This window comes from Ambystoma mexicanum, chromosome 1p, assembly GCF_040938575.1.
Source record: "Ambystoma mexicanum isolate Mex_15411 chromosome 1p, UKY_AmexF1_1, whole genome shotgun sequence".
NCBI lineage: Eukaryota > Metazoa > Chordata > Amphibia > Caudata > Ambystomatidae > Ambystoma > Ambystoma mexicanum.
In genome coordinates, this window is record NC_090921.1 from 124,443,115 (window position 1) to 124,462,871 (window position 19,757).

General features: G+C 43.7%; 1 protein-coding gene across 2 annotated transcripts in view; it reads left to right on the forward strand.

Annotated features, from left to right (window-relative positions):
• The window catches only part of TFR2 (transferrin receptor 2), a 281,463-nt gene that overhangs the window by 154,603 nt on the left and 107,103 nt on the right, over positions 1–19,757 (forward strand). For both annotated transcript variants that reach the window (XM_069644858.1, XM_069644850.1), the window contains 2 exons: positions 986–1,205; positions 16,105–16,297. In XM_069644858.1, coding sequence (XP_069500959.1) covers positions 986–1,205; positions 16,105–16,297 — 413 coding nt within the window. The remainder of the gene's footprint in view (positions 1–985; positions 1,206–16,104; positions 16,298–19,757) is intronic.

A 19,757-nucleotide genomic window follows, 5' to 3' on the forward strand; every position in this document is an offset into this window, starting at 1 on the left:
CAAGATTCAACCTCGGTTAAGGTTTTATCAGTTTTGGCCTGGACTCCTGTTCTTTTTTTGTTCATAGTAATGCAAGCACAATGCAATAACATTATTTATAAAAGGATCATGCACTCATTAAATCATAGCGGGGAGATTTGTTTTGAATAACAGTTTGACAGAACATAGCAGGTATACTTTTGCTTAGGTAATCGCTTTTAGATTTCCAGTGAACACATCAACCCCCACTATGCACATCTGACAAGTTTGAGCAATATTATGCATATTTCCGATTGTACTTGAGAAGAGGGTGCTGTAAAAGTCAATGACTGAAATGCTCATTTGTGAAATCTATCTCTGTAAATGCTAACGCGAATGTTTCATCCGTGGACAGGATGCAGGCTGATGTGGCCTGGCTTGGAGTTTAGAGCTGTTCATATTAGAGGCATATTATGCAATTCATGACAGGCCCTTTATGCTAAGGTCCTGCTATCTATCATTTATGGATCTTGTGTATACTTTACTTCAGATCAATAGGGCTTTGCCTAAATGTAAGTTCAGGAATGCTTTGTGGGGCGTTACCATTGTGATAAGTATTCTCATCCTTTGCTATAGAAGCCCTAATGTAAACAAACTAAAACTCTTCAAAGTTATGGGAAGTTCTGCGGGAGCTGGGTAAGTGTAATCTATGATGGAGCCCGGCACACTGTGAAGTGCCCACATGTCCATCCTTTAGGCAGTTAGCTCGCTCTGCCCTTGAACTCTTCAGTCATAGATAAATGAATAGGAAGAATCCAATAACCTACCTCCAGACCAGAGTCAATCATCTAAGATCTTTGAAACAAGGTTTGAGCTGTGCACCTCCAGCCCAGATAGCGTGCCCATCCCTATTCAGTCATAGCACCACATTTAGCATTGGTATCCAGCCTTACTCATTTTCTTGCTGATGTGTCATCTGGGACCCTGTTTGTAGAGCTGACATCCAATTCTTATTTTCCCCTCTCAGGGCCCAAACACAAACCCCCGTCACTCTTACTCCATCTACAAGAATAACGACGAGGGAGAGTCCAACAACATGGAGGTGAAGATGGAGCACGATGGCGATGAGGAGATGGAAAGCTCCTTCGTCAATGGCATGGCATCCACGCTCACCACCAAGAAGAGCAGCAACCGGAGGAAGCCTCTGATCTGCCTCATCGTGATCGCCTTTGTCATCTTTCTTTTTGGTAAGTATGGTAGCCGGTTGCCCTGCCGACAGTCACTGGGCAGTATGAAAGTGCATGAGCAGTGTGGCAGTGCAACGGTAGTAGTTTGGCACTAGATTCTCACGTCTATAAAGGCAATCTTTATGAAGACCTCCTTCGGAGACTTCTAGACCAGCCCCATCCTGTCATGTATCTACATCACAGATGCAGTGCCATCCATAATCGAATGCATAATGTAATCTTGGAGGTGTCCACAAGCTAATGGGCAGTGCCTACTAGCAATTTAATTGAGTGGAGTGTTGCAGTGTTGCACTTTGCTTTGTGTTTCTTCCCAAGTGTAACTGGCAACACTCCTCTACCACATTCCTGTAATCCAATCATTGTTGAAGCAAAGGTGTTAAGCCATCATTCTAGTTCTGTGGTGGAGCAAAGTGGGTGCAACTCTTTATAGGCACAGATAAAAATCCCTCCCTCTTAGGTTTTCCTCAACAACATGTATAGGACCCTTTTCTTCCTGTCCACCTGCACGCTATAAAAACGCCTCAAAAAATATACAATACCGCTTCTGAGAAAAGTTGCAATCTATGCAATGATGCTGAGGTTTACCATATAACAATTCCCCTATCTTTTTTGCTTTTCACATTGTTGATTCTCAAGCTCCATTACTGAAAGATGGTCATCCAGGCCATCCAAAATCTCTAGTCCCTTTGCTAACCCAATGGTATCAGCCTTGTCAAGATGCCACTTTTATCAATTGATGGGGGCCCTGATTAAGAATGGCAATTAGATCCTTCCGTTCGGTAGGCAAACGACAATTTAGGTTACATAACAGAGCCTTGTGGAGACAAAACAGGGGAGGGATATGGGAAGGTGCCAATCAACTCGACAGAGTTGGCCTTTCTCCAGGAGATTTCTCGGATACCAACAACGCTAACACAAGATACGAGCAAGACGCCATTGGTCTGTGGCTTGCGAGATGTCTAATACTGAACGTCCTTGAATGCGGCCCTTTTCTCGAAAGTCAATACTATTCTCTTCTGCACGATTTCTAAGAAACATAGAGAAGATTACCAACTGAAGAAGAATGTTCTAAAGGAATTATTCAACCACATTTCATTCACAGGGCTCAGAGTGACAGTTCCATATATTTTGCAAAGCAAGAGTTCATCAACGCAGTCAGTATAGGAGCCATTGGGCCAAATTGCTTGTGTGGCTAAAGTGGATATGAATACGGACCCCTGGTTGTGGTCCAGTTCACCCTGTTGGCAATTTGTTTAAGTGAAATACTCAAAGCCAGTTTGTTTAAAGGATAAGAATGCTCATATTGTTTACTTTGAAAGCCAACCTTCATATGTTGTCATTATAGCAAAGCTGGTCGATTCGCTCTCTATAGAAGACATTCCATCTAATGGTTAAACTCAACATATTCCACCGAGCTTTCCACTAACATAGACATCTTCCCACATCTGTATAATCAAACCTTATGTTCCTCCAAAAATAATCTGCTATACTGCTACCTTGCTCCCTCAAATCACATTGTCAAAAGAAGATTAGGACTGGACGATGTGCCTTGTACACTTTGCCTGTCCTGCACTAGCGCGTCATCCTTCAAGCCCCCAACGGTAAACATGGCCACCCCACCTTTCGCAAGTCAATCAAACTTAACTCTTTAATTCCTGTGATTTCCTTACCCCATCTTGCTCAATCATCAAGGGATCCTCTCAGCGGATGAACAATTTAGCCAACAGGTCTGCCCCTTGCTCTTCTTCAGAACGTCTAGTGAACCCCGTTTACCGCCTGAAATCTCCATGCCTGAATATTGTATAGCAAGCAACACACGGAAGTAGTACAATGTGAATTTAAATACAAGTGTGTGCTCAACAGGATCATTTGCATTTTGTTCATATTTTCTGCCAGCTAATTTAGACTTTTGAGGGTCTTGTGTGATGATGACCCCTTCCAAAGTCTATAAGACTATTAGCATACAGTGGTAATAGCAATATAGGTTTTGGAGTTGTGGCAGTGAGCTAAACAATTCTAATTTAACAGTGAGTGAAGTGAAGGGGACACGCTGGGCCCCACTTCACTGCATCCCGGGAGGGAAGATGGAGGTCTCCTGCTTCTGAAGAGGCTTGTAGAAGGGGCTTTACCATTAGATAAAGACCCAGTTCAAGCTTCCTGATTGGCTGGGAGGAAACCCGCCCCCGGGTGCTAACTGAAATCTGAGCATTCTGACCACTCAAAAGAGGTCAATAGTGTCTTTCTTGTGTTTATTGAACTGAATGACAACTTAGTGCGGCACCCACGCTGAACTGTCTCTCCAGATTTCCTGTTTTAGCAACATTAGATGTGACTGTTCCGCTTATCTCCTAATAACAGTGAAGAAATTAAGCTTACTTAAATCATACTCTAATAAAAGACTCCTAACTGGAAAACAAACATTGACTTCAGCTGTCTAGGTGCACGAAGAAGGGACCTCTATGTTTATGAAATCTACTACCCAAAAAAACACAGTAATCAGTATAGAAATATCATTCTAGTATGATCGCTTGTTGTTCTTTGCTTAACAAACAAAACTGCAAAAACAGTTTTAATGCTGTTTATTTTAATGACCAGCAATTCCTGTAATTACATTGCAATTCTCAAGGAAATTAACTACTGGTGCAGCGGTACAACTTGGACATAAAAAGGCTGTACTCCTGAAGAGGATGTCATGAGAAGTAACTTTCCAAGGGAAGGTAAAGCGAGGACAGAACAGGCTGTAGTGAGGGGACAGAAATGCATGACAGACACACATTGAGGAACAAGGATAGCTCAGCGCAACACTGGTTTGAATCCCGATACCGTGCTTAGAAACCACTCGCTGGTATTAAGCGTGTTATAGAAGAACAATTACAAAATATAAAGTTTTCTCAAGGTTTGCCATTTATTGAATGAAAAAGGGTGGTTTAGACGCCTATCTTTCCCTATCGTCTTATCGCCAGATTTTAGCCCACCCATGCAAAGCTGATTTTAGCCCATCCATGTAAAATTGCTTTTGGCCTTCCATGCAAAGTTGATTTTAGCCCATCCATGTAAAGTTGATTTTAGCCTATCCATGTAAAGTTGCTTTTAGCCTTCCATGCAAAGTTGCTTTTGGCCTTCAATGCAAAGTTGCTTTTGGCCTTCCATGCAAAGTTGATTTTAGCCCATCCATGTAAAGTTGATTTTGGCCTTCCATGCAAAGTTGATTTGAGCCCATCCACGTAAAGTTGATTTTAGCCCATCTATGTAAAGTTGATTTTAGCCTTCCATGCAAAGTTGCTTTTGGCCTTCAATGCAAAGTTGATTTTATCCCATCCATGTAAAGTTGATTTTGGCCTTCCATGCAAAGTTGATTTTAGCCCATCCATGTAAAGTTCATTTTAGCCTATCCATGTAAAGTTGCTTTTAGCCTTCCATGCAAAGTTGCTTTTGGCCTTCCTTGCAAAGTTGCTTTTGGCCTTCCATGCAAAGTTGATTTGAGCCCATCCACGTAAAGTTGATTTTAGGCCATCTTTGTAAAGTTGATTTTAGCCTTCCATGCAAAGTTGCTTTGGCCTTCCATGCAAAGTTGCTTTTGGCCTTCAATGCAAAGTTGTTTTTATCCCATCCATGTAAAGTTGATTTTGGCCTTCCATGCAAAGTTGATGTTAGCCTATCCATGTAAAGTTGACTTTGGCCTTCCATGCAAGCTGACTCAGCTAATCTATGCAAGTGGATTTAGTTAATCCATGCAAAGGTGTTCCTAACTCACTCAGTACTCTGTGTCAGCGCTAAGTTCAGCCTCCCGTGCATTCCTGGTACTCAGCTACAGACCTATCGCCCTCACCCATATATCCGACCTTAACCGCAGCATTATGTACATCAGCAGTCCTCTGCTGTTACCTGCTTTCCTGCTCCTATTACACCTTACATCGATAATCATGGACCAAATTAAATACATACCCTGCCCTACCATGTCCAGAAATATTAGGCTTCGTGCTAGACTCTCCCCTCTCTATGAACCCAAATTGCCTAATAAAACACAATGAAACTGCTGTATCAACCCCAAAAATACGTCTAGGACTCTGATGCAACATTCTCCACAAACATCTTATATTACTGCTAAAATGAATAAACCTACCCCAACTTCTCTGAATACCAAATGTCCTCCCAAAACCACTACAATAGTAGGAGCCCTAATTAACGCCAGATCTGTCGTGGCCCATGCCACCGACATAGCCGACACCTTAACCTCAGACAACCTCGACCTCCTAGCGGTCACAGAAACCTGGCTACATGACGCAGCAGGCCCAGTGCTATCACTGGCTATTTCAAAAGAGTACCAACTCCTAAGAATGGATAGACCCAGCGCTAGAGGAGGTGGTCTAGCCATCATTGCTAAATCCAACATGGAACTAAGACTCTCTACGCTACCACCACTAAAATCTTGTGAAATACTATCGGCAAAATTGCCCATATCCCCATGCCGTACCCTGACTATATACCTCATTTACAGGCCTCCAGGGCCCTTAGGCTCATTTGAAGAAGCTATATCCAGCCTGATAGCCAATAATACAAAAGAATCATCACAGATAATGATCCTGGGCGATCTTAACCTAGGTCTCAACAACCCAAATGACAAACAAGCATTAGAATAGCCACCATGTTTAATGAACATGGGCTCTCCCAAAAAGTCCTCTCCCCTACCCATGAAAAAGGTAGGACCCTTGACTGGGTAGCCACCTCTAATTGCCCAACGAAAATTACACAAATTACACCCCAACCTTGGACTAACCATTTCTTGATTGAATTCAGCTTAACCCTCAATAAAGAAGCAAACAAAGAAAAAATAATGGCACCCCCTCTCCCTACCAGATCAAGGAAAAATATCACAACTAATAACATACTACCTGGTCTCCTTCCTGCGATTAATGCCTTACCATGCAATTCTAACCCTGACACAATGGTAAACCAATACAATGAAACCATGACCAAGATCCTAGACTCCAACGCCCCACTCAAGAACTGTAAGAGCAAACAACAGGCTCACCTTAACACCTGGTTCACCCCTCACTTAAAAGAACACAGATTGGAAAAAAGGAAGCTAGAAACCATATGGCAACATACCCCCACAGATGAAAATAAATTAAAATGTAAAGTCTCTGCCACTAAATACAAAAATGAAATCAATCAAACCAAAAAAGAAATCTATAGTGAAAGGATTTCCAAAGCATCTTCCAACACCAAGGAACTATTCATGATCCTACGAGAATTAGAATCCCCCATACCTTTACTAGATAATCTAACTAAAGATAAACAATGGTGCACCAACATCCAAAACGCTCTAGCAAATAAAATAAAAACATTGCAAACCAAAATCGTATTAAAAAAGCCTCACTCCCACCTATGGAAACCCCCCATTATCACCCTGCCTAGTAACAAACCTATCCTAGAACCATTCAAATTTCCGAAAATCTCTATCCAGGAAACAGAAAAAATCATCGCCTCACTAAAACCCTCAAACTGTAAAGGTCATATATGCCCGAGCCAAATAATCAAGGATGCAGCTAGAGATCTAGCCCCCTTTATATCCAAACTTATCAATGCTTCATTTATCTCAAATACTGTCCCAATCAGCTTAAAAGAATCCTGGGTCTTACCCCTTCTTAAAAAACAAACCTTAGACCCTTCCATTCGAACAAACTACAGACCCATCACTACCGTCCCCTTTCTCCTGAAAATAATTGACAGAGCGGCCTATTTGCAAATTCAAAAATACCTTGAAACAAACCAACTATTAGGCTCTCGCCAATCGGGGTTCAGACCCTAGCACGGCACAGAGACAGCCCTAATAGAACTTAAAGCTCAAATAGATGAACTCGAATGACAAAGGAAGTACAGCTATGTTACTCCTCCTTGATCTGTCGGCGGCTTTTGACTTGGTGGACCATGCAGTCTTATGCAAACACTTAGCATCGGCAGCCCACTTCTCAAGTGAAGCCATAGCCTGGGTCCAATCATTTCTTGATAACAGAAGCATGAGAGTCTTCTCCACGGCAGCCTCTGCAGACGCAGTCATAACGACATGTGGAGTCCCCCAAGGCTCTTGTGTCTCCCCTACTTTGTATAATATCTTTGCTAAGCCTCTATTTGATAGATTGGACAAGCTGGGTATTACCTACACAAACTATGCTGATGATACCCAGATCCTGATCCCCCTTACGAGCAATTTCGTATCAGATACAGCCTTAGTGAATTAAATCTACTCCCTCATTCAGGCATGGATGGCAACCCATGGCCTCTGCCTGAACGACGATAAAACGGAGATCCTAATCCTTGGCTCAACCAACAACCTAAAAAAACTTAATGACAACTACAGTGCCTTCAATATCGATGGTAACATAATTACTGTTGCTAAAGAAGTGAAAACTTTGGGTTTATACCTGGATTCTACACTTACCTTAAAAAAACAAGTAGACTCCTTGGCCTCATCCACTGCCTACACCGGCAAACTCATCAAAGCATGCAGACCCTTCCTCTCACCATCTAGCTGCATCCTTCTAGCCAATGCCCTCATCCTCTCTAAATTGGACTACTGCAATGCACTTTATCCAAGTGCTAATAAATCTATCACCAACAAACTACAAATACTGCAAAACAATGCGCTTACAACAGCCCTGAACCTCCGTAATAGAGAGCACATCTCCAACGCCAGAAGAAATCCCAACTGGCTAAAAATCACCCATCGAATCCTCCTCAAAACAGTCACTCTAATCTTCAAATGCTTAAATAGCGCTGTACCCCCATACCTGAAGGAAAGAATAACCAGAAAAATCTCCACTCGGCCAACTAAATCGGCAAACTCCTTCTGTCTCCAAATACCAAGATTTCGCTTACAAAAAACAGGTTGAAACAACTTCCCAGTAAAAGCAGCTCAGCAGTGGAATGCCCTACCAGTCGAACTAAGAAGAGACCAATCTTATATTTGCTTCAGGCGCAACAACCGCAACTGGCTACGCCACAATGATCAGTAACTTTCAGATATACATGCTTGCTCTCCTCTCAATCGTTTAACTATGTACTAACTGCAAATTACATGTACCTGTATATCTCTGTAACTATGTAAATGCAATTATATATGCACCTGTATCTACCTTATCTATGCACATGTAGCTAAGCTTTAAGTAATCTTGTTGTAATGTGCGCCAAGCTCATTATGACCCTGCCAGTCCGGAAAGAACAGTGGTGGTATAACGCTTGCAGGCGGAAATGGAATCACCGGCTCCGTCATAGACGGAACCAGTGTTTCTATTGTCCCCATCCCCATGGAGTCCTATGGGACTCCATGGGAATGGGGATTTACACAATTCCACCTCCGGAATTCCCGGGTCACCGGGGTCATAATACCCCAGTAATTGCGGGAATCACAGAGGCAGAATGGTAATACGAGTCCGGCGGTAAACTGCCAGTTGTTCTGGCTCGGTTACCGCCGGACTTGTAATGAGGCTCTAGTGTCCAAAAAGTATCTGACCTTCACACTAATACACACAACAAAATTATGCAAGGAATGTATATCTAACTTTAGTTCAACAAAACAATGTATCAGTTCAAACTTAAAAGTCTTTGAGAGTACTCTTTGCGACCCTGGTTGGACTCCCTTCCCCTGGATTAATTTAGGAATATTTTGAGCAAAGGTCTGATGCCACAAAGTTCTGTTCAATGTAACACACAAACCTCTTCCATCCACTGTGTCAGTTCCTTTGATAAAGCACATGTCTTTTCCACAAAGGTTTACTCATAAATCACGACAACTGTTGTTCTCCACCGTATGCTTTTGTAAAGACAAATGTCTTTCTTTCTAAGCACAAGTTCCAAACCCAAAGCAATGGTTCTTTTTGCATTGTCCAACAATTATTAGCATCTCAAATTTACTTACAATGAAATAGTTTTGTCAGGAGATCACAGCAACTACTTTGGTAATACCACAGCTTGTAAAACAAATGATAAAGTTAATTTGCTACAAAGATACTTCTTCAAATCATCTTCTTCTTTCCTGGTATACTCGCCTGCCAGGACTAACTACTATAATCCCCTTCCTAGTATACTTGCCTGCCAGGAAGAAAACTCATGCAACTACAATTACACTTGATAGCAATATTGATTCCATGATTCTCCACACCAACTTCTCTTGGAAGAAGGGTTGAACAATAATTGCCTTTTGTTCCTAAATTGTCTTTAAACTATTTCTTGACAGCCTCCTGAATGTTGGGAGTGTAGGTTACACATTTCTCCCAGTTGATATCCCAAAATGGATGTTGTGCCCTTGTCACCAACGTATGGTTTCACAGTCTTGGAAATTCTGGGTATAAGCTTTCCCCAATGAATATCTCCTATGAGGGGATTTATGACTGTGTTGTTCTAGTGTGGTTTTCTCACAACATATGCTGGTTACAACCTTTCCCCAATTGCAGTTCAACATGAAGAGACTTACGTTCTGCCACTTCTGCTTTGATTATTTAATTGTTCTGTATTCAAAATGATATACTTTCTGTTTTGATTACTTAATTCCTTAGTATTCAAAAGTATGAGTGCTTTGAACAATTTTCTAGTTCGGATCCCCCCAGGGTCAGCATTAGCTTCTGGCAAACTCACTCTCTCTCTTCGGCCTCTCCTTCTCGCAGTCGGCTGCTGCAGTGGACCTTCTGCGTCTCGCCCACTCTCTCCAGCTTCCGTGAACCTTTGGTGGGCTGCGCCTCTCTCCCCTGGAGCTTTGACAGCTTTGGTAATCTTCTGCGGGTTCTCGGTCACAGACATGCCATGTATAAACAAGGTTTATTTTCATAAAAAACAAGTGTACGATAGCAAAGATCTATGCTGCAACGGAGCATTCTGACGAAATCAACACGGGTGGTAGCTTAGGGAAAAGGCATCACAACTGACATGCATCACATAAGTTACAAATCCATGTAGCTGGTTGGCGCAACCCTATACATAGGTGGCCTGCTCCATAGGAATGCCAGGTCATTGGTCCCAGCTTCTCCTGTCTGTCTTCTTCCACGTGGGGGTTCTGCTTGACACTTCATCGGGCACATAGTTATTAATTGCCAAATAAAATGTACAAATCATAGCATGCACCCATCTGTTGGCCTATTGTGCACCAGGTACTGCAGGCAGAATGGGCACAGAGACTACTTTCTAGGTCACACTATCTTACAAACCCCAACTCAATCCCAGACGCCTCAGCGTTGTTCCAGTTCTTCCCACCCTGGACTTAAATGTGTTACTTTACCTCCCTGGCACTTTGCACCACAATTCTAACAGATTTATGGTCGGTTGTCTGGGACTGACCTGTGCGCTGGAATGTTGCGGTCTTGGGACAGGGGCATCTGGACACTATATTTTAGGATTAGGGCTGGGGTAGGTCAGAGGCCTGTGCCCTCGTTCTCGTGGGATAGCTGCTCACAGGGAGCTCTCGGCCCCTTCATGGCCTTGTAGGGTGCATTCCTTCTGAGTTGCATATGCTGTTAGTATGGGACAATGAAAGGTTTATGAATCCCAGTGGATTTGCCTTCCCCACTGCTGTCCAAGCTGCAACCAGCCCGAGCATTCACACGCACATTGCTATGCTTCGCACCTGGGCCTACTGCCCTGGCTGAGGCGCAGCGCAAGGCCTTGATTTCAAGATGGCTGCTGGTTTCCTAAAATGGTGTTTACATTTTCTAGTACAATCTACTCTCAGTTACACAATAATCTACTACAAGGTAGTTTCAATTGCCACCCTCTTCCCACTGCAACCTTCTCAAGCACCTACAATGCACTGGTAGCCCTCTGCCACATTCGGAACTTCTTGGGGTCCTGGGACAATCGCCCCGGCTTCTCAACAACTGCCTTTTACATCTTCCTCACCTCCTTCCTTCAGCTGTACATCATTACAGGATTTAAATGTCCTGCTCAGGTGCCTTGGTCTGTAACAACTAGACTGCACCTTTTGGTTCATAGTATTTTTCATCTTCACTGCCTTTGAGTCCTTCATCGTCCCAGTACCATAAGCATTATGGGTACTGAAGTGCATAGGGGATTGTATAGCAGAATCATTAGTTTGTTCCATTTTACAATAAGCCATCAATATTTTAGGAAGTATAGGGGAATCATGAGGTAGAGGTGTTACCAATTCTCCCTGGTATGAGTTCTCTCCCATGTGTTCCTCGCACATAACACCACCATGGGGTCAGGATCAGGTAGCAGCTGTATTTCCCTGGCCACATGAGAGGAGTCCCATACTGGGGTCTTAGTGATGATCTCACTAGATTCATCACACTGTCCACAATTCTAAAGAATGGTGGTGATTTTCCTACCAGTGCTGGGCATTGAAAATTCACCTGTGTGGATTGGGTGGTCCCTCCCCTAATTCTCAACTCTACAAAAGCTGGAACCGCGCATTGAAAAAAACCTTGGATAAGTGCAGTCAAGCAATTAAGGTACTTTGTGGTGGTTTCCCACCGGTGCTGGACACTGAAAATTCACATGTGTGGATTGGGTGACCCCTCTCCTAGTTCTCGACTCTACAAAAACTGGAGCCACACGCATTATTAGAAATTAGATCAAGCCAACAGGTAAGTACTCAGGGCAGTTGAACAAGAGGAACTTCAATGAGGACATCAGATAGAAAAGGCTTAGGGCCAAAGTCAATGGGGGTCATTACGACCCATGCGCTAATTGCGCCAACTTTACCACCATGGTGTAAACTGCGTTTACACCATGGTGGATGGCGGATTTACCGCCCCATTCCCAGGTGAGTGGGGCGGTAAATCCCCATTTCCCATTTTCCCTTCCCCATTCCCATTTTTGCCCCATAGGGCATAATGGGAGTGGGGAAGGCGCTAATTACGCCACCGTAAATTACAGTGGCGTAATTAGCATCATGGCAGGTTAGCGCCATGGATTTTAACAGCTGCTAAGAGCAGCAGTTAAAATCAGAATAGGCGTTAAGGGTTAACGACGACGTTAACCCTTAACGCCTGGGTCGTAATGAGGCCCAATGGGTCAAAAGTCTTTTGCTCAAGATCACACAGTACAGGGTAGTTCGCGGTAAAGTTTGTGGCACGGTTTCCGGGCGAGGTTGGCTGGTAGAAAAGTTAGTTTAAAAAGAAGAGAAGAACAAGCCCTCGGATTGGAGAAAGATTTCACACACTTTCCCCGCGGCTGAACGAAACGAGCAACCAGGTTTGCACAGTATCTTAAAACAGAGAGGAAGCTGTAGCTGAGGCGGATGTTCCTGGTAGTTCCTGCAGGCTCACGGTTCCTGAAGCGACTGCCGGACTGATCAGAAGTAGGAAGACTGGAGGGTCTTGCACTACGCAGGGAAGAAACCAGCAGCAGAGCAAAGCAACAAATAAAAGGTGTGCTCCTTAAAACCCAAGCGCGATCCGACCTTCCTGGCTATCCGGCCCACTCTAGCTCTGTACAGCGAATTCGACCAGAGGCGGGGTCCTGGTTTGCAGTTTGAGCAAACTGGTTGGTTCCACCAGCACAAAGAAAGAAGTTTCCTGGAGGATCTGCTCTGTCGTCGGATTCTGGAGATTCGGACCTGCAGCAGGGCTTCACCGGGCGGTTCAGTCATTGTAGGGGTCCTCTTCAGCCAGTTCCTCATTGGTTCTTTCGTTCCAGTGGCGACTCTGCTCTTCCAGTCCCAGAGACCTGCTTTTTATGCAGTTGTCCCCCATTCATACAGCCTGGCTGTCAATCACACAGCAGAGTGGCTGGCCTGGCAAGGTCAGTCCCCTTCGCCAATCAGACAAGAGTGCAACTTGGGTTACCAAGGGAACCCATGGCAGGGGTCTGAAGTCCCCTCCCTCACATCCTGCCTACCCAGACTTTCAGGCGCCTTAAGTAGGGTTTCTGTGCAGAAGCCCGCAAAAAAGACAGCGAACAAAGGAATCATCCCCGGATTGGCGCACAGAAAAGAACACGAGAAAGACTTTAACAAACAGAAATGGCGACTAAACCCAGCTGGAGCCAAAATAAAATGTATTTGGTCAAGCGGGTTTATGTTCAAGGCTAATATAATAGCCTAAAACAATACCATGGTTATATAATTTAACCGCGGTAGAAAAGTTAGGGTAGTTACCACTGCCACCAGCCAAGTCTGAATGTAAAGGGAGCAAAACAGTGCTCCAAGAGACACAGACAAAAAGGGATAAGAATTAACCTTTTCCAATACTCCATGTAAGATGGGGTGTACTGGGTCTGTAGTTTAAAGAGACTACATAAAGTTAATGGCAACTTTACATGTTTCTGGGAGACAGTAGTCAGTCCCAGAAAAATGGAGTCAGAGAGAAGTCTAAAAGACAACCCTGTGTTACTGCACCGAGGGTGCTGTGTAACACACACAACAATGGTGCTCATGAGCCCAAGATTACACAAATGGTAAAAACACATACAGCAAAACACATGTCAGAGTGGGAAAAAAAGGCTCACACTCCTACAAGGTGAAAAAAATAAATCCTAGAAATCCAGCAAAGCTGCTGATGGACTCAATAGGTAAGGGAAATTAGCCATTTATGAGAATTCTCCCAAACAAGGATAAATTTGATGTTTAGGAAAACGGTCTTTTAGGAGCAGACTATCAATTCAATACCCCCATCAAAGGGACTCCTTTGAATCTGTACTCATCAAGGATTACTACTCCCCATGCAGTGTATGGCTCAGTTAAGACCCATTTCTCTGAGATAAAAAAAGAACAATTGTTACATTAAAGTGAGAAAAAAAAAACTTTAAGCCCTGTTGTGTTGTTTGGATTTGGAAATGCCTGCTATATCCTATGCTTACACCAGTTGACACAATAACACTGCAATACTGTATTGGGGTTGTTCAACACAATAAACCTTCTATATCTTTATTTGATCTCTGTTTGGCAATGCATACTGTACTAATTTGCCACAATCGATCGCATTGATGCAAGTTGGCTGTGTGACATATTTAATTCCAACTTTCTCTCCAACTACAGTAACGGCAACACTTGAACATGCCATTGTGGAGCCTCTCCTAAAAAATGTTAAAGCCAACCAATGATTCTCAAATATGTTTATGAAGGATGCGCCAATTACTGGTGATTTATTAGACCGTGTCAATTTTAATTGGTAATTTCATCCAAAAAGACTATCCTATCCACTTTTGAAACCCCATCTTTACACAAGTTTGAGGGAGAATCCTTGCCTGTCTATCTCACAAGTTACCTTTAAGGTCCAGAAACATTTACAGATAAACACATTAAGATAATTAAGAAATCCTGAAGACCTGCCCAAAAATAGTGGAGAAACACGTCTAGAGGCATTTAATTTGGTATCTCCATGGAAACTATGTGAGATGGAATATTTTTGAATGGAATTACCAATTAAAATTGACACTGTCTGACAAATCAACAGTACTTGGTGCATCCTTCATAAACAATTTTGAGAATCATTGGAGTGTTTTAACTTCAGGGCAGACAAAGAAGTACAATTGTTTAGGAAGCGACAAGTTATAGCCTCAAAATCAGAGATCATCGCTTTGAGAGAGGATTTCATGCCTGCACATTTTTTGGAACAAGACCAACCAATGAGACGTGGCAAGTTATAGGACCATCTCAAAGATGCCTTCCCCCAGCAAAACTGCAAAAACAAATAGCAGTGAAACAACGTCAGATCTATGAAGAATCTAATTAAGTATGGAAATCAGACGGGTAGGTTTCACCTAATGCCAGAAACAGAATCTGCCATGCTATTAATCTTGGATGGTCTGGACAATGGCAGAGCCGTGATTTTACTAACGATATCAGTGGCTTTTGATGCTGGCTATCGCCAGATTCTGTTCCCTAGGCTGCACCACACAACACTTTGCAGTGAATGAAATCTCTTCAGTCAGATGGGGAACAGATTGCCAGCCCGCACTGTCTGCCAAATAGATCACAATTTAATAAGACCACATGTGGAGTCCTGCTTGGCTCGGCTCTGTCACCACTTAATTCTTAAACATGCGACCTAGCTAGAGCCAGTGAATCAGTTTGCTGTGCATCTTCACGACTATGCAGATGGCCGGCTACTCCTGGATAATCTGTGTCCGTCATCACAAGCCTTTAAGGGGCCGTTTTACAGAGACTGATGAATACATGGCAGAGAACAGGTGAAGATGCGGGCATCAAAAACAGGGGTCATAACTGTAGGTGTTCCAGCAGAAGTCTGCCCATGGAAGGTCTGGACAGATCTTGTCCCACCCTATTCCTCTTAGTGAAGTATGTGGGCATCCTGCGGTCTACCTGCATCTAGGGCTCCGGTGATGGACCCATATCATTCTGGCACCAACAGTGCTGCGTTAACTTCTGCTACACAGTGAGTGATGATCACATCATCATCATCATCTTTCCTGCTCAACTTACTCAGGTTTATGAAGTAGTGAATGGGATGTAGTTAGTTCACTGTGCAACAGCCTCCCCTACTCCTTATGCGCATTTTGAGACTCCCATTATCTCCTGTTTTCTAATTAGTTCCCTTTGGTTCTGTTGGTTATTCTTGGTACGCTCCAATGCTTGGTAAGACGTGTGAACCAACCTTCGAAAGGCCAATGAGAAGTCTTGCATCACATGCAATACCACGTGGAAATTCTGTATCCAACTTGGAAAGGCATGTGCCAGCATTTCAATGGCCAAAGGACTGCCATCATTGCAGCCTCAAGTCAGAGTGGTGAATTCCTTCTCTTATACTATGCCATCTAGAATGTATTCGCTATTACTCAGAGTTTAGAAGATCAGAGCAAATTCTTTAAGTTGCAGGCCATGAAACCCCAATCTGTATGTAGGCAGCCATTTTGGGCATTGTTTTTAAGTCACAAAGGCTAACATTCATGTAGATATATTGACACTATGACATCTTCTACCCTACAGCCTTCATATTTGGCTATTTGGCATTCCGGGCAACGTGCCAGAGTTGTGGTGACTTGCAGAGCGATGACAGCTTTTCTGAAAGCTATGATGGCTACGATTCCGAACCAGAGGGCCACACCCTCTACTTTGACGACCTCAAGCAGATGTTCCAGAAATATCTGAACGAGGGACAGGAGTTGGAGAAGAACATCAGGTACGTGTTGCAGAGTCTGCCTCTTTTCCGATCGGATTCCCTTAGGATTACATAGTGTTCTTATGAGTCCATAGTGTTCTTATGATTGTATAGCGTAATGTTGTAATGTCTAGTGATTCTGGGCGGGGACACAAGACCGCCCTAAAGCTCAGACAAGGATAGGAGTCTTTGAGACCACTATGGTGGTGATTCAGGGCATTATAAAAACACAACATTTAATTACTATAGACTACTGCATGCAGAAATAGCTAATACTGTTTGCCTGGCCTTTCGACCTCACAAAGGTCTGATCATTCTAAAATACCACCTGACAAGTGGCTATGCATTGGATATATCTTGAACACATCTGGTAAATATGCATGTAATTTGCATGTGATTGCATGTTATTCATTGTGCAGAGTTCTAGCACCCCCCGCCGCTTCTACCTGTAGCGCTAGAATACGTCTCAGACACACACAAAGTTCTGTCCAGCTGTCACATAGTCACTGACATAGCAATCCACACCGCACCTGCACACTAGTCATACTAGCTCTATTATAACATCACTTCACTAGTCACCTCTTCTAATAGATGAATAGTCACTTGAAATTATAAATACTTTTTGCATGCAATGTAATGCTTTTCTATTTCATGTCTGTCCAGACTACGGTCTGCTGAAGAGCCATTCACCATACAATACTTCAAAGCCATAAGAATGACAGTAAGGCAGTAAGACAGTAAGGAACTATACAAGCGCCTAGATGCCTCTGGGTTATGTGCGCTATATAAATGACAAAATAAAATAAATAAATAAATGCATATATCAAGTGACATAACATAAAAGAATGAGAGAGAAAACTGTCATGCAGAACTACTGTAAAGAGCAGTGTGCAGCCTACAGGTACAATGCCATGCTTCAGAGGTCTGCACATTGATTTGGAAAATGATTATGGCTAGAATAATGGTTCCATGTCATTTCATCGCGGGATGTTTTTTCACTGGGTTTTTTACTGCAATTTTTTTACGGGAAACCCCATCAATTTTTTTTTGTATTATTTTTGTGGGGGGTTCCCAGCAGCCCCCCAATTTAAAATAAAATGTGATGGGTTTTTTTAAAAAAATAAATTTGCGGTAAAAAACGCTGCAACAAAAACATCCCCCGATGAAAGGACGCCGTACCAGAATAATACGCAGAATTCATTATTGGTGAAAGCTAACGCGTAGAGACCGATTCTGAGCTGCCTGTGCTTTCAGATAAGAGGCATTTCTGAGGACAACAACAGATTTCCAAAGCCTGGGCCATGCTGATTGGCAGGGGTAGAATAGCTCAGTGGCAGCGCGCTCCTCTTGGAAGTAAGATACAAACGACGCAGGTTCGAATCCCGGGTCCGCGCTCAGAAACCTCTTTAGTAACCTCTCCAGGAAGGGTGCCAGGTTAAACAAGAAAAGGTGCAGGGACAGGAATAATAAATGGCAGCTAGCAGGGCAGTGAGGATAGACATGATAGTCAGCTGTGCGGGGTGCTATTCCTCAAATAGCTGCATTTGTCTTGCTCGGGTGCGACCTTTGGGTCAGTCTGCGATTTTAACAGGATTGGCTTACATTCCAAACCAAGCACAATTGATACATAAACATGCGTGCTTACCTCACACTGCCACGTTTGGGCGTGACCTGACCTGATGCATGATGCTGTGTCCTCCCACAGCTGCAGCAGAGCCAGAGCATGGCCGTAAGAGCTCAGATGCTCAATGCATTCACACATTCCCACAAACGAGGATACAATCCCGCAGACCTTCTGAGGTGCTGCTCAGAAAGAGCTGATCCTATCTAGTGCATAACATATGAAATGTTATGTTATGTTGATTTATACCGCTAGCGCTCAGGGGCAGTCTCCAGGCGCTTGTGTGGCTCTGCAGGAAATGGGGCTGGGGTGTGTTAGCGAGGATATGATATGATATGATTGGTTATTTATAACACGCTTAATACCCAGAGGTTTCTAAGCGCGGACCCGGGGAATGAACCTGTGTTGCGCCGTGTCATCTTGCTTCCAATGCGAGCACGTTGCCCCAGAGCTATCCTCCCGAGACAGGACTATAGGATGCATTCGGAACCAGGAGGAACTGGCGTCTGTGTGCAATGTGTGGCGTGCTGGTTGGTTGCGCGGCCCGACTTGTTCTAACCATCAGGGTATGACTCAGTGTCTTGGATGTGTACTAGTGTTTACATTGGGTGTGTGAGTCACATGCGGTTGAGCATTCTATTTTCCCACCTGTTACCATTCCAAGGAATTTTTGTCATCTAATAAAGAGTATAATGAAAACGATCGAACAAAAAAATCTATTCTGATATTTTATTTGGACCCTATCATTCAGACACTGTCTAAAGTCCATAAACAATCAACAGTTTGTATTTAGCACACACAATATTCAAGTGTAATTGTACAAGCAGTCTAATGTATGTACTGTACATGGAGTAAAGTAGTGTAGGAAGGCCAGTGTAAGGGAAATAAATATGTTTAGGTGGGGGTCTAAACAGAAAAGAAACTCAAAGTAGCTTGACTGAGCTCACCTTGAAAAGGGGGGTGGGGGTTGGGAGTGTGGCTCAGCAAAGGAAAACTGATATGTGCATTTGCAATTAACAGAAAGTCAACACATAGTATAGAGTCTCGCACAAAGCTCCAGCGGGTGTCCTTGTCCTTGGGGAAGGTCTTGAAGATGTCCCTGGTCTTAGTCTTCAGGTTGCAGGTTTCATGATGTTCCTGAGCCTTCGTTGACCGCATGCAACGCTCTTGGCCTTTGTGCCATCCACATGCTAGGCAAGGGTGTGCCTTGCTCCAGGGGCTGGTAGCGTAGGCACCTCATCACTTCGGGCTCAGGTTATCGAGGTCTCAGAGGAGGTTTTAGGGAGGTCCCTATCTGATGCTCAGATCCTTGCTTTGACACTCAGATTTCTCTGGACAACCCTTCCGGGCCTCACCTAAAATAACCTTGCTGACCCCTAATGAGATTGCACCATCTCATACCTCTTCCCCCTGGTCCTACTTTCTACCCTGTAACAGGTTGGCCCTCCTGGACTTTCTTGGTCTCTCCTCACGATGACGCAGCTGGTTTTGGCTTTCAGGTCTCCCTTAACCTCTAAACTCTTATTTTGCTTTGGAGAAGGTTATCAGGCCCTCAACCTCTTTGCCACTCCCCCTCACCTGAGAGCAATGGCCTTTTCTCCTGAGTGTGTTGTTCTCGAGCTCGGGATTATATCTCTTTCACTCTTTCCCTGACTCTCCTTCATTCTCTGATGGTTTGCCGCCTCCTCTCCCCACCTAATTTTCTCCCCATACTGGTAACTCTCCTCCACCCCATAATAACTCCCTCCTCTTCCTCCACTCTCCAACAACTATCGTTTACCTGATGACACTCCTTTCCGTTCAAATGCCCTCTACATTCTCCCTCCAACCTTCAGTTCTCTCCTCTCAGTACTTCTCTCT